Source organism: Rhinatrema bivittatum, chromosome 9, assembly GCF_901001135.1.
Source record: "Rhinatrema bivittatum chromosome 9, aRhiBiv1.1, whole genome shotgun sequence".
Taxonomy (NCBI): domain Eukaryota; kingdom Metazoa; phylum Chordata; class Amphibia; order Gymnophiona; family Rhinatrematidae; genus Rhinatrema; species Rhinatrema bivittatum.
In genome coordinates, this window is record NC_042623.1 from 171,762,233 (window position 1) to 171,778,092 (window position 15,860).

The window sequence follows — 15,860 nt, forward strand, 5'->3', positions numbered from 1 at the left end:
TGATGCCAACACTAACTGGGAGGAAGAAGGGGTGGCCAGATCTTCCTTGGACCCATGAAGGGGATTAACGACTGTCACCAGGATTGGTGGAGACCTCTGCGGACCCTGGGCATTGATGGAGGTGGAGCGCTACTTGCCACGGGGTCGCTTTGGGAGCATCGCGGTAAAAGCCGGTGTCCCCCCATGGGTGTGCTAGCCCAATGAGCAGTCACTACTCAAAGGTTGGCTGAAATAATCATATTACCCTGACAAACCTGTATCCCACTCCTTCCATAACAATAATTTCTCAGAAATATATTTAAGGAAGAGGCAGGCCACGGCAGTTACAACAGTGAACAAAATCTTAGGCATGCTCTGCTTCTATCAATTAGGACACATCCCTCTTCCTCTTTCCAAATCTCCTAATATCAACTGCTGATACACATGACAATAAAGCTGGGAGCAAAGATAAGTGAAACAGAAACCAGTAGAATAAGCTGACATAGATAGTGGCACAATTGTGATCTGCAGTCATTGCTCATAAAGGTTGACTGAAGTAATCATATTACCCTGACAAACCTGTATCCCACTTCTTCCATAACAGCAATTACTCAGAAATGTATTCAAGGAAGAGGAGAGCCATGGCAGTTACAATAGTGAACAAAATCTTTGACATGCTCCTAGCAGTTCTCTAGTTCAATTCCTACCCTCCCAGCGACTCTGTGTGCCCTATCACCTTCCTGCCTCTATTTCACTCAACCACAATGGAGTAACAGTAACAAGGAAGTGTTCTTCCTTCCCTTAAGGAGATCAGGCACAATTCCAGGTAGCCAAACTTCCCATCATGTTTTAATAAAAGACACTGAATCAAATAGTAAAGTTTAAAAGATCAAACTAAAGCCTATCTCAAGCAATTACTGTAGTAGCATTCCAGAGATTCTATTTCAGAAACAAGTAGTTTGCATTTTACCTCTGTGCATGATCTCAGTTCAGAGGCATATCCAAACATCTCATTCAGTGGTACCTAAAAAGAAAATGCGATTGGAACATCAGGAACACAAAAGAATTATTCATGTAAAATTCTATTTAGATTAAAAGCTTCAGTGAAAATGTATATACAGACAGAAGTATAAACCCTATACCTGCGTAAAAGAATACCATCCTAAAGTCAGTCTGTACTTACAGAATCTTCTCCTAGATATTTAGTTCAGCTTCCAGTTTCTTAATTTTAGCAGCAAATGGCCAGCGTGCTGCTGTAACACTTCACCCCCCTCCATCAATAAATGTACTTATTTCCTTACACAAATCCTTCCGTTTTGAAGCGAGCGCTAAAATTTTAATATTGTTTTTAAGCCTATTGTATTTCAGCAGATAAGAACAAAGATGAAACTTGTGTCTAAGAAAGGTTTCAAAGATTAAACAGGACCTACATCAGCATATAAAGTACAATATCCTTCTGCTCCATCCTGCCCAGTGATTATGCCGTGCCGACGGTTAATGCTGGCAATCACGATTCCTTGGAATTCATTTGGTGCCACAACCTCCACTGACATTATGGGTTCCAGTATGCAAGCACTTGCCTTTTCCATGGCTGGGTAAAAATGAAAATATACAATTAACAGTGTGGATTGACAGATAAGTGAAAGCTGTAACAAATGCTAATTTTGTTAGTGCAAGCTAAGAAAAAGTTTCTTTTTTCAAAGAATGTTACATTGGAGCTTTGACAAATGAATGCAAAGTAGGCTACAGATACAAGCTGCTACTACTACTACTGCTAAAGCTCTTTTATATGTAGCATTACGCAGTGATATATCTAAGAGACAGTCCCTGCTCTCCAGAGCTTACAATCTAGTCAACACAGACAAGGCAAAAGTGCTTGGGAAAAACCAGGGGTATGATCTGAAATCTCAAAGTTGGGTTAATAGGTGGAGTTTAATTGAAGACCAGGGCTACTTTATCTAATTGGATAAAGTTGCAAGAAATTAAGTCTCTTCTCCATTAACAATCCATAAATGAAAAATGGAAACTGGGGTGTGGATGGGCATCCCCAAAGTTCATATTTAGCTCTCCTTTTAACAGGGAGACATATGACTTGGGAGAGACTATATAAGGAGTGCAGAAACATGTCACATAGTCCAATTTTTGCAATTTTCAAATGAACTTTTTATTTTTACATAACTGGCACTCCACTGTTATCAGAATACTTCAAAGGTTTCCCCAACATGGACCCGTGTTTCGCCGAGGCTGCGTCGGGAGGGACAGGCAATATTTTAATGAAATCTACTAGATAAGGGAGCCCTGACCGACGTGCCGCAAATGCGCAGTAGAGAGCAACTCTACCGCGCGCATGCGCGGGTGAGCACGTCGGTCAGAGCAGAGCGTGCCCGAAAAGAAAATGGCGCTGGGTCCAGGAGCAGCGGTGGCGGCAGCTAGGAGCAGGAGCGGCGGCGACGACTAGCAGGAGCGGGAGGAGCAGAACCAGTAGCAGCGACGACGAGCAGGAGCGGGAGGAGCAGTACCAGCGGCGGCGGCAACAAGCAGGAGCGGCGGCGGCGACGCGCGTGAGGGAGGGACACCCCACGTCTGCCGGTTATGGATGAGTTGAAAGGGGAGGGGATTTGAGAGAGGGGGATTGAGTGCGGGGAGGGAGGAGAGAGAGTGAGCTGAAGCTGAGGGAGGAGAGGAGGAGTGAGAGTGAGGGGGAGGGGAGAGAGCGTGAGGGAGGGAGGAGTGAGGGGAGGGGAGGAGAGAGTGAGGGGAGGGGGAGGGTGGGTGAGAGTGAGGGGAGGGGAGGGCGGTGGGGAGAGTTGAGGGGATTGGGGGGTTGAGCGGAGGGGGGCGGGAGGAGAGAGTGAGCTGAGGGGAGGGGGTGAGCGGCGCGGGGCGGAGGGAGGGAGGAAGAGTGAGGAGGGAGGAGAGAGGAGTGCGGAGGGGAGGGGAGGGGGTGATGAGTAGGACGAGAGACGAGGGGGAGACGAGAGAGGGAGGGGGATGGGAGAGAGAGAGGGGAGGGGGAGAGGAGAGTGCGGAGGGAGGAGCGGTGTGCGCGGAGGGGGGAAGGTGAGCGGGGGGAAGGTTGGAGGGCGGAGAATAGAGGCCGCGGAGGGAGGGAGGAGAGAGTGAGGTGAGGGGAGGGAGACTAGAGGGGGGAGGTGAGAGGGAGGGGGGGAGAATGAGGGGAGGGATTGGGAAGGAAATGGACCGAAAAAACTTTTTTAAATGTTGCCCGTTGTTACGGGCTTAACGGCTAGTCTAAAAATAAAACATAGAAGCGGACTATGTTAAAGTGGACTAAAATACAGACATCCTTATAATTTAAATGTACAGAAAAAAAGCTTTTTACATACCAAAGTCGTTTCATGAACATTTTTCCAGGGAGCGCGTACATCAGTTCTACGAGAGGGTTTTAACAATCACAAAAAAAGCGCCAAAATAGACGGACCAATCAGCACAAAAATTGGACTATGTGACATGTTTCTGCACTCGTTGTGGTGGAACTGTTATTACTAAGTGCAGCTTATGCTCTGTTTGTTATTTGGAGAGACTACATAAGAACATAAGAAATTGCCACACTGGGCCAAACTAAGGGTCCATCAAGCCCAGCATCCTGCCTTCCCCTGCTGAATAACCAGTTAAGGGAGATCCAAAATCAGGTTCCCCCATCTGAAACTTTTTTACCTAGATCTTCATCCGGCTGGGAAGAACCAGGCTTAGTGAACTCAGAGGAAGATAATTCTCCCTGAGCCTTCAAACAGCGTTGATACAAGTCAGCGGCTCTCCTGGCTGAGATGCCCGAATATGACAGACAGTTCAAAGAGAAAGGCGCTTATGTTTCTTAGATATAAGCGCCATTAGTCCAGCAGTGGGCTGATTGGTGACCGGAGGCGTGCATCTATTTTTATTTATTTGTTTTAAAGGCATCCAAAAATTCTAGGCGTCCCAAAAACTCAAGCGCACAGTTACATGGACTGACACTAAGTCGCTGTTTAATTTGGACGCACAGACTACTACGCCCGACTAAGCGTCCAAAAACCGGACACACAACCCGGATGCATAGTTAGGCACACACACCAAACTGATAATCCTGTAGTCTAAAGGTGGCGCGAAACGGTGTTGAGGCCTACCATGCGGTGCGCAGTGAAAAAGCCTCAGAGCAGGACCTAGCCTACAGAGGCTGCTCAACCTGTTAGGCTGCCTACATCCCTCGACCTCCCAAGGAGCGAGATGATCGGAGCAGAGAGACCAGGAGGAGGAAGCCCTGCACAAAAAAAACCCTCCTCCTCCTCTATCTCTGTATTTTTTTTTTAAACTTACCTGAGCTCAGCCTTACCTGGCTGACTACAAAGACAGTCTCCAGCTACGGTGGGAGAAGGCAATACCGTCATCGCCTTGCTCGGCTTCCTGCACCCACTGCCTTCCAGTTGTAGCAGCTAAGTCCATGCTAACTAAAAAACCAGCTACCGGAACAAGGCACTCATCTGAGGGACCATGGAAATCACCTCAGGAATGGGGCGGGACCATTGGGTATTACCCCAGGATAGTGGGGCAAATGTATTTTCCTTATTTCTCCTAATTTCAAATTGAAGCAATCCCCAGTAGGGAGATACACATCCACCATCTGCTGAAGACAGAGAATACTGGCAGGCTGGTGTCACTGAAGGGGTGTATATATTGTGACATCAGTTTGCTCCCTATCCATCTGTTGGTAGAGGTGCATAACCCACTTGTTCTGGTTTCATCTGAGTGGACGCCAAGAAAGAATAATTTATCCGTGGCGGCTCATTTGTCTACTGCACCAAGAAAGGTGAATGTGCGTGCAGTAAAAAACGGGCAACCAGTTTGGACGCATGCTTTTTACATGCAATTTATTGCATCAGCCTGAGAGTTAGGTGCTTCTCTGGTCTTTTCTACACCTCCTCCCCCCATGGTCCAACTTGCGCTGACCAATACAGGCCCTGATGCTGACAGCTGCTGGCGCTGGTAGCCATTTCCTAAACACCTGCCCTTGTCTTTTTGATTTAATTACTCCATAGCCTCTCCTCCATCTCAGCTCATGTTAGCTAGCAAGTTTGAAGGGACCACACCTCGAACTTAATAGAAAAAGGATGAGCTGAGAGATTGAGCCTGAGGTGGGTACCGAGCCTGGGAATGGGTGGGGGGCAGGAGACAGCTGGAGGGTGGCTGCTGAACCTGTGGTGGGAGTGAGGGAGGGAGCAAGAGAGTTTTGGAGTGTTGCACATGGGGAGGGAAGGTGAAAAAGTTAGGTGGGAAATTGAACCTGCGTAATGGGAGAGGAGGAAAGGGAGAGCTGGGGCACAGTAATGAATCTGGGGAGAGGGATGGTGAGTAAGGGATGAGAATAGGGGGGTTAAATCTAGGGAAGGGGTTGAGCTTGGTTCTAGAAGCAAGAGGTGAGGGAGAAGGTGTGGAGCAGAGAGTAGGTGTTAGAGCAGTGGTAGGATCAAAACCTTGGGTGGGAGCAAGTCTGGCCTTATGATGTACTTTTGTACAGTACTACTGGGACAATGCTGCACAAAAATAGTAAAGTTCTCTGAGTAATAACTTTTTCTGTATGGCACTTTAAATTGTTTTATTCTGACAAACATTATATGTAGAATTTTGCACAAAAATAACTCACATGACAGTCAAACAAATTTATCCCAGAATTTTGCAGAATTTTTACATTTTTTTGCACAGCACTCCTTCTGGACTTACATGCTCTGCCCTAAAACACAATCTAGTGTTTACATGAAAAACCTGAAAAAGAGAATGATTAATAAGCATACACAGAAAAAAAAAGTAGTTTAGAGCAGCAATTCTCAACCAGTGTGTCGCCAAGCACCGGCAGGTGTATTTTGTTTCCCGGTGTCCGACTGCCCCAGTTGTGGTTCCCTTCTCTCCAAGGGCAGACAGGCCGATCAGGGGATCGAACATCCCCTGGTGGGCCAATACACAGGCTGATACAGTACACTGCGCTCCAGCGGAGCGCACTGTTAACCTGCGATTGGACGTGCGTTTGACCCGCTAGCTTTACCCCTTATTCAGTAAGGGGTAATAGTGCGTCCAAAACACGCGTCCAACCCCCCCGAAACTAATAGCTCCCGCAACATGCAAATGCATATTGATGGCCCTATTAGTTATTCTCGCGCGATTCAGTAAGTAAAATGTGCAGCCAAGCTGCATGTTTTACTTTCAGAAATTAGCGCCTACCCAAAAGGTAGGCGTTAATTTCTGCCGGCGCCGGGGAAGTGTACAGAAAAGCAGTGAAAACTGCTTTTCTGTACACCCTCTGACTTAATATCATGGTGATATTAAGTCGGAGGACCCAAAAGTAAAAAATAATTAAAAATAAAAAAATAAAAACATTTAAAATCAGCCCGCAGCTCAAAAACCGGATGCTCAATTTTGCAGGCTTCCGCTTTCCGAACCCGTGGCTGTCAGCGGGTCCGAGAACCAATGCCAGCAAAATTGAACGTTGGCTGTCAAACCTGCTGACAGCCCCTGCTCCTGTCAAAAAGGAGGCGCTAGGACGCGCTAGTGTCCCTAGTGCCTCCTTTTACCGCAGGCCCTAATTAGCATAATTTTATTTACCGTATCGCGTGCACAGGACACTGGCCTCTGCGCACGCCGGGAGATCCCTATCCTGAGGGGATCCACGCGACCAATCCGGAAAGGCCAGTAGCTCAACCATCTGATTCACATGAAAGGAAGACACCACTTTCGGCAAAAAGGAGGGAGCCATACGTAAGGTTACCCTGCCCTCCGAAATATGCAGAAAGGGATCCCAACAAGAAAGCGCCTGAAACTCGGAAATCCGTTGGCCGAACAAATAGCCACCAGGAAAACAGTCTTCAACGTTAAATCCTTCACAGAGGATCGTCTCAGGGGTTCAAATGGTGCGCTGCAGAGAACCCGCAAAACCACACTGAGGTTCTAATTCGGACACACCTTCCAAACTGGAGGCCGCAAATGCTTAGGCGCGGCATGACAGGAGAACGCCAAGTTCCAGCCGCCCCGTCAATGTTTCCCTGCCAGGGAAAAACAATACACCAGCTCGTGGTCCTTGCCTCTCCTCCTCCTGAGGAATAAGGCTGCACCCCACTGCCTAACCACCCCGATGTGCGCCAATGGCCAAACCTCCTGGGAGCACAAGCCACTGACCTCCCCCCTTCTTCTCTGCTATCTTTATTGTTCTTTTTTTTTTTTTTTTTTTTTTTTTTAAACAATCAATCCAGCAAACAGAGAACAAATAAAAGAGTACTTCCCTTGTAGAAGCAGCGGCGGGCAGGAGGAGAGCACAGAGATTCAGAAGGAGCCAGTACCCTGGCTATCACAATCTCCAGAATCACAGGCTAGCACAACCAGGGGTGTCCAACGGCCCCCCCCCCCCCCCCTCCCCGGTCGCCCAGCTCCACTTGAGGAATGGCCCACAAAGGAACCTAACACCTCGAGGAGCAGTTCCAACTTCAAACAATCAACTGCAAACTTTCAGTCAGGACTGCAGGTTTTCCACATTTACCATCTGCTGGAGACAGAGAAATATGAGGGACTACAGGTGGCAGTTATGTAGCAGTGTCCCATAGTTTTGTTCTCTGCCTCCATCTGCTGGTAGGGATGCATAAACCCACTTGTTTGGACTAATCTGGGTATGTCCTGGAATAAAAATTTGCAAAAGGGAGCAATATAAATATTAAACAAGATAGCAGATTATTGCCAAGCAGCCCTGGTGGGGTTGCTTGGCAATAGTGATCATAACGATCAAATTTGAATTAATGACTACAAGGGGGACTATAAGTAAATCCACGGCTCTAGCACTAAACTTTCAAAAGGGCAACTTTGATAAAATGAGAAAAATAGTTAGTGCTAAAAGACCAAGCTTTCTTCTACTGTACCTTGTCTGAGTGCACCCTCTCCTGCTCGGATGAAAGAGATCTCATTGGAATCCACCATATGATGGGCGCCATCTTCCAGAACAAAACACACTCCAGATATCTTGTGACCAGAGAGCGGCCCCTTCTCGCAGGCCTCACGGAAACCCTGGAAAGGATCATCTGTGAGACTTGGAAGGTTCTCTGAATATTGCACAAAAGAAACCTTCATTTATTTAATGAAAAAAAAAAAACAGGCCCTGTGATGACTTTTCTCATCTTAGCAAGTAAAGTTTAATTGCACAAGCTTTCAAACTTTAATCAATGTAGAAAAGAGATAGTGTAAAAAAAACAAAAAACTGTGCCAGATCACAGCCTTGATCCTAATTGAGCTGGAAGCCCAAAAGGAACAAGAGGAAACTGTCAGGCCAAAATAAATTTAAAATCTACTGAGTGGAAAATATTTTGTCACCTTTTCAATGGCAGGTACAAACTGCTTTGGTACATTTGTCCCAACGGTTCTGTCCTCAAACTCCACTTTTGTGTAGTGCTCTGGATCCAAGGGTTCAAGCACGCCTATAACTTTACCATACTGACCGGCACCTCCTGACTGCTTCTTGTGAGTAAATTCAAACCTGTAAAACAGAACATTTTATTCTGACTCAGGAAAATCTGGTTCTCATTTCTAGCACACAAGCAGGGAACGCATGCAGAGGTGTGGCTTCGGAAGGTCTTCCAACACAGATTGGTAGAACTGTGAGCGAGCGTGGGTGATTTCTGGTGGGAGGAAATGGGGGTGTGGATGCTTATGAGGGTTATAGGTAGGGTATGTGGGGGTGTGTGGAGATGTATATTAGGGATGTGTGTATGTTCCAGGGTGAGTGTGGGAATGTAGGAGTGTGTGAGTTGTGGGTGTTTGTGTGGAGGGCTGTGTGTGTAGGAATGTGTGGCATGTGTGTTGGAATAGGGGCACAGGTATGTAGAAGTATTTGTGCAGTGGCAGGTGAGTGAGGGCGTGTGGATATATGAGTATGGGCATATGATGGGGAATCTGTGTGGGGTGTTTAGATATGTGTGGGCTGTGGGTTTGTGTATGGGAGTGGGTGTGGTATGGATGGGGGATGTGGACATATAGGTGGTTGACAAGTGAATTGGGGTTTACGGGCTGTGTGTGTTACTTTTGAAGTATGTGAGAAGGTGGCTTTGATAGCACCTATTGACGTCATGTGTTGCGAGCAGGTTCAGTCCTTTTTCCTCTTCTTTGCCTATTTGTGTCGAGGATGGAGGGAGGGGGCATTTGGAATGAAATGGTACTCAACACTCTACAGCTCTAATAGTTTCCCATAGAAAACAATAGGGATTTTTTTTTTTTTTGGAAGCTCGATTTGAAAATCCCAACCCAATGCTTCTGGTTTTGGAATTCTGATGAGATGGTCACATTTCTTTCCTGCATGCCAAATTTGGTAAATTTCAATCCTTTTTTTTTTTTTTTTTGGAGTTATAGTGCCTATGACAGAATCAATCCCTTTTATATAATTCTATGTGTTGGAAAATATATTTAAAAAAAAAAAGAGGTAACTTGACAGTATTAAAAAGCACCTGGGGTCACTCAATCACTCACGAGCTGCAGGAAAGGAAAAACTGTAGTGTCATTTTGAAATGAAATAAAAGTTAGATTTTTCCCTCAGTTAACATTGTACATCCAGTATTTGCACAGGGCAGTCAGAGAAATGCAAAGGAGGATGCATCAGCAGCACTGTGCCAAACACACTATTACTACTTCTCATGTTTATAGTGCTACTGGATGTGCTTAGTGCTTCACAGTGGTGATAATTATTCAGGTACAATAAGTCCCTTCCCCAAAGAGCTTTCATAGGTACCTGTGGTAATGGGAGATACAGTGACTTGCCAAAGGTCACACAGAGTGTCAGTGTGAGGAGTGGGATACGAACCCTAGCATCCTTTGTTTTCATCCCAATACAATCTAACCCACTTAGGCCAAAGGTTCCCAAATGATTTTCAGGATATCCACAATGAATATGCATGAGCTAACATTTGCATGCTATGGAGGAAGTGCATACAAATGTTACCTCATGTACATTCATTGTGGATATCCTGCAAACACGACTGGCTGGGGGGTCCTCTAGGACAAGTTTGGGAGCCACTGCACAAGGCCACTCATCTCGTGCACATCAGTTACCAAAATTCAAGATCGGCAGCTCTGAGCACCTTGAATCTGCAGATCCTTTATTAAGAAGCCATTATAAATAGCAATCACATTTTCCCAGAAATGTACGTAAGCTTACATTATTTTTTTAAAATAAGAATAAAATGGTGAAAAAAGTAAAATATCAGTATCACCTCATTTGAAGGCCAATATTGTATGACTGATTATTTCACAACGCTCAAGTACTACTACAAGTTGGGCCTGCTGCTTTATTTATTTAAACAAGAGTGTATCAACCCCTGTGTAGAGCAAAAACTTTGAAACGATCAATAAACAAAAAATTCTGCTACTTATAGCTCTTATACTACTGTATTGTATATAGAAAAGGTGTGGATGACCATCATAAGTGTCTAGTCACTGGCTCTTAATGATGCCTTAAATGACACTGAGACCTGGTATATATAGTGCAGTGGGCTGAAGGCACAATATCCAGTTTAATCATAGGTCTTTCCTCACCACAGTCTTTTATAGGCTCAAGATCACATAACTATGATGAACATGAGATAGTGCACTAAACATTAATTTGGAGTGCACTTATCTGGGTCCTGAAAGTGATCCTCCAACGCTGCAGGGTTTCGGAGTATGACACTCCTTCTTCAGGGAGCTTCAGGATGTCTTGATTATAAGACTTGAGCTTTCATAAGCGTGCTTGCAACCGCATAGTCTCCGCTGTGGTTGTGGATGCCGTGTCAAAGACCACGGCATCCACAACCACAGCGTCAAAGACGCGGCATCAGCAACCACAGCGTCAAAGACCACGGCATCCACAACTACAGCGTCAAAGACCACGGCATCCACAACCACAGCGGAGACTATGCGGTTGCAAGCACGCTTATGAAAGCTCAAGTCTTATAATCAAGACATCCTGAAGCTCCCTGAAGGAGTGTCATACTCCGAAACCCTGCAGCGTTGGAGGATCACCTTCAGGACCCAGATAAGTGCACTCCAAATTAATGTTTAGTGCACTATCTCATGTTCATCATAGTTATGTGATCTTGAGCCTATAAAAGACTGTGGTGAGGAAAGACCTATGATTAAACTGGATATTGTGCCTTCAGCCCACTGCACTATATATACCAGGTCTCAGTGTCATTTAAGGCATCATTAAGAGCCAGTGACTAGACACTTATGATGGTCATCCATTGAACACTGATGCCACTGTGGTATAAGTGCCGGCACCGAACATGGAATCCACGTCGGTGCTGGCTGTATTCCTCGGTGCTCGGCCCAGTCATTCTCCAGCACCAAGTAAGAGGATTCGTACGGTGCTCAGCCCGGTCATTCTCCAGCACAGAGTAAGGTGATGCGTATGGTGCTCGGCCCAGTCATTCTCCAGCACAGAGTAAGGTGATGCATACGGTACTCGGCCCGGTCATTCTCCAGCACTGAGTAATGTGATTCCCTCGGTGTTCGGCCCGGTCATTCCCCAGTGCCGAGAAAGATGCCCTTGCTATGTCAGATGGCAATTGGTGATGGACTGCCACTGTGCCAGTACTGCTCCTGGTACTGTTTATTGCCCACGAAGTACATGGTACTCTGGTTTAGAACACAGAGTATGGAGCGTTTATTTAGTCGAGGATATTGATTAGGTGCTTCGGTAGGAGCGATGGTATCTATGATGGCATTGAAGGTGGCATCAAGGGCATCGGCGAAGGCATCGATGGCATGGGTGAAGCACAGATGGCATTGATAAACACCAATTACATCAAAAAGGGATCAATGGAACCGATGTGGCATCGATGAAATGGATGGCCATCGATGGCATCAGTGGTATCAATAGCATCAACAGCGGCATCGACGAGGACATTGATGGCAGCAATGGAATCTACGGAAGCATTGATGGAATCGACAAAGTAATCGATGGCATGGGTAAGATCGACAATGGCATGGATAGAATCGATCTTGGCACTGATGACACCGGCACTGATGGAAACGACATGGGCACAGATGGAAACGACATGGGCATCGATGGCAACGATATGGGCATCGATGGCAACGATATGGGCATCGATGGAGGCATGGATGGAATCTATGCAGGTATGGATGGCATCGATGGAGGCAGACATGACATCGATGGGGGCATCGACGGTATCAAAAGAGGCATCGACGGCATGGATGAGGATATCGAAGGAATCGATAGAGGCCCCGATGAAATTGATAAGGGTATCGATGGCATCAATGGCGGCCCTGATGGCACCGTGTCATCCCTATCCCTCTAGCCCCGAAGAACCCAGAGGAGGATCACAGGAAGGACACTCGCAGGTATTGTGGGGCTGACCGAGGGTGAAAACATAGGGAGAGAGAAAGCCGCAGTTTGGTTGGGTAAGCTGGGGGAAACAGTTCGTGAGGTGACAGAAACCGACTGAAACACGGCATAGTACTCACCGAGTGTCGATGAAATGTATGCGAAGGGAGACCCGTGTAGGGAAAAATTTTTTGTGAAGTAAAACTTCAAGTGTTTCCGTGAGGAAAAGTTGTGAGAAATTTCTCACAGAGCTCCTGAAAGCGATGCTAACAGAAGCGTGGAAAAAAGAAGACTGAAGAGAGACCCCTGTGGACACAGGGATAATGGCATGCTGGGCATGCTCAGTGCACTCAGTGTGCCAGTGTCAGTCAAAGCTTTCGAGAAACTTTGACAGAAAAGTTTTCCGTGACAGGGCTCCGTCCAGTGACGTCGCCCACATGTGAGGACTACCATCCTGCTTGTCCTGGGAGAATGTGTATGCTCATCTACTGAAAGTGGTAGAGAACCAAAAAGAAAGGGAACTGGACTGGATGGGTTGCCTGGTCCTTGTCTGCTATGTTATTTTGATCATTGTAATACTACAGTACTGATGATACATTGTATGGACAGATGTGAGGATCTTTAATAACCATTAATCATTATTCTGTAGGCTTAAAAGGACTATCAATTACAAGTGATTCAACTGCACAGCATCAGTTGTATTAGGTGCCTTACCAAAAATGTTTTTTCAGTGCTATGCACCCAACCATTACAAAAAAGCAAGTCTCACGTTCTGTTGGGTTTATAATGGGCTGTTATTTAAGTAGCCAACTGGTCAGAGCACAGGGCTGTGAAACCTGGACACCCATATTTGATTCATCTCTCTAGAGGGGAAAGGATAGAGTACCCACATGTCTTATCTTGTACAGCAATGTGCACACTAATACTGCAATTTAAATATATAACAGAGTTGTTTATCTGTAATAGGTATTCTCTGAGGACAGCAGGATGTTAGTCCTCAAACATGGGTGACATCATCAGATGGAGCCTGGTATGGCTGGCAGGGAACTTTGACCTCAAAGAACCTTGAACTTCCAAACATGCCCTACTGAGCATGTGCAGTTGCAGTCATCATCCTGCCCTCTAGGTAGAATCTCTCAGTCCATGATATAGCTAATACATGAAGAAACCAACACCCAGGGGAGGCAGGAGGGTTTCGTGAGGACTAACATCCTGCTGTCCTCAGAGAACACCTGTTATAGGCAAGCAACTCTTTCCCCGAGGACAAGCATGGTGGTAGCCCTCACACATGGGTGAATCCCTAGCTATAGGCTGTCCGAGCAGGACAAAGTGAGAAACCACACAGTGCAGAAGCACTACCGTCTCCCTTTTGCCTGTGAGGCAGCCGACCCACAACGGGTCCAGGCTGAAGAAGAGTTGGGTTCTATAAACAAAAACCATAGAAATGACTGAGACACAAAACCCTCATGTGCAGCAGGAACGCTTAAGGCTGAGGAATGATGCAAGTACGAGAAGCATGCTCTGCATCACGGAAAACATTATAAGCAGGGTTTCAGATAAGTAACCCTGTAATGACATAGGCCTAGAACCTCCTGGGTACAGGAAAAGACTAGAGATGCAAACAAGAGAAGGACTCTTGGACGAAGACCGCACAGTTTCCATCAGTGGTAGACAAAAAAAACCAAACTGGGGTCCAAGAACTCCCCAGAAAGAAACTGTGGTCCACTGACACCCGAAGGACAAAATGTCCCTGTGGATGTGAGCCTATGTGTGACTGATAGGCACAATGGGCAGAAAAGCCCAAGCAATGCTTGGAGAATAATCAGCAACAATGGCTTGAGATAGACCCTATGTGCTGAAGCACCAGATCTAGTTGACCATGCAAGACAGCACTAAGAGTTTCAGAGGATGAACAGCAACTCCTGAATCAGATCACCAGCCCAACTCCTGAGCAAGGAGAGAAGTTAGGCAGGAAGCTCGCCCACACTGCACCCTGTCAAGGGCAGGGCCATCCATCTTATCTACAGGATTGGTCAGGTGAGCAGGAAGGCACTTTGGGCAACCTAGTGACGTTAGAAACGCTAAAGGCAGTATTGGCCAGAGCCTGGCAAAAATATAGGAAAAATGTGATAGCAGAGTTGTTTACCTGTAACAGGTGTTCTCACAGGACAGCAGGATATTAGTCCTCGCATATGGGTGACATCATCAGGAGGGAGCCCAATCACGGAACACTTTTATCAAAGTTTCTAGAACTTTGACTGGCACCCACTGGGCATGCCCAGCACAGCACCAACCCTGCATCCAACAGGGATCCTCCTTCAGTCTCGTAATATAGCAAAAGTATGTGCGAAAAAATAAAATAAGAAAACGTAAACGTAAACGAACCCAACTCCGCAGGGTGGCGGGTGGGTTTTGTGAGGACTAACATCCTGCTGTCCTGTGAGAACACCTGTTACAGGTAAGCAACTCTGCTTTCTCAGAGGACAAGCAGGATGGTAGTCCTCACATATGGGTGTGTACCGAGCTGAGGATGCCCGAGCAGTACACCAAATGCACCCAAAGACATGCAACAGGCACAACAACAGGGGTGGAATTTGGTTAGGAGGGCATCCTGAACCCTAATGGGTCGGTGGAAGGATGTTGGTAAGTTAAACTGAAAATAAGTTGCGTAGAACAGACTGGCCGAAGATGGAATCTTGTCTGCCAGCCTTATCTAAGCAATAATGGGCTGCGAATGTATAGAGAAAACTCCAGGTAGCAGTCTTACATATGTCAGGAAGCGGCACCGAATGGAGGTGCGCTACTGATGTCGCCATGGCTTTCACCATGGCTTTCACATGGTCTTGGAGTGGAATGCCTGTTTGCTGGTAGCAAAAAGAGATACAATCCACCAACCAGGAGGAGAGGGTCTGCTCTCCCACAGGATTTCCAAGTTTGATGGCATCAAAGGAAACAAATAATTGAGTGGATTTCCTGTGAACTGACGTACGTTCTAGATAGAGCACGCTTGCAGTCTAAGGAATGCAGAGCCTGTTCCTCTGAATTGGAATGGGGTCTGGGAAAAAAGGTAGGTAGGATAATGGATTGATTAATGTGAAATTCTGATAATACCTTTGGTAAAGATTTAGGGTGAGTGCAGAGCACTACCCTGTCATGCAGAATTTTAGTGTAAGGCGGGTAGGTAACTAATGCCTGTAATTCACTAACTCTGCGAGCGGATGTGATCGCAAGAAGAAAAACTACCTTCCAGGTGAGATAGCGGAGATCACAGGAGTGGAGAGGCTCAAACGGAGGTTTCATAAGCCATCCCAACACTATGTTAAGGTCCCAAGCAGGGGCCGGAGGGCGCAGTGGGGGTTTTAAATGGAGCAAGCCTCTCATGAAACATGATACTAAGGGTTTTGCTGAAATGGAACATTTCCTATACCCTTATGGTATGCAGACACTGCACTGACATGCACCCTGATAGAGCAAGTTTTTAGGCCTAACTCTGACAGGTGCCAGAGATAGTCCAGGAACCTCGCAGTGGAACAAGTAAAGG

At 46.4% G+C, this 15,860-nt stretch overlaps 1 protein-coding gene across 3 annotated transcripts in view; it reads right to left on the reverse strand.

The window, feature by feature from the left end:
* The window catches only part of GFM1 (G elongation factor mitochondrial 1), a 174,113-nt gene that overhangs the window by 15,332 nt on the left and 142,921 nt on the right, over window positions 1–15,860 (reverse strand). For 2 of the 3 annotated variants that reach the window (XM_029615162.1, XM_029615160.1), the window contains 4 exons: window positions 8,320–8,482; window positions 7,872–8,073; window positions 1,410–1,570; window positions 950–1,003 (listed from right to left, as the gene is read on the reverse strand). In XM_029615162.1, coding sequence (XP_029471022.1) covers window positions 950–1,003; window positions 1,410–1,570; window positions 7,872–8,073; window positions 8,320–8,482 — 580 coding nt within the window. The remainder of the gene's footprint in view (window positions 1–949; window positions 1,004–1,409; window positions 1,571–7,871; window positions 8,074–8,319; window positions 8,483–15,860) is intronic. The other variant, XM_029615161.1, reaches the window with a different exon arrangement.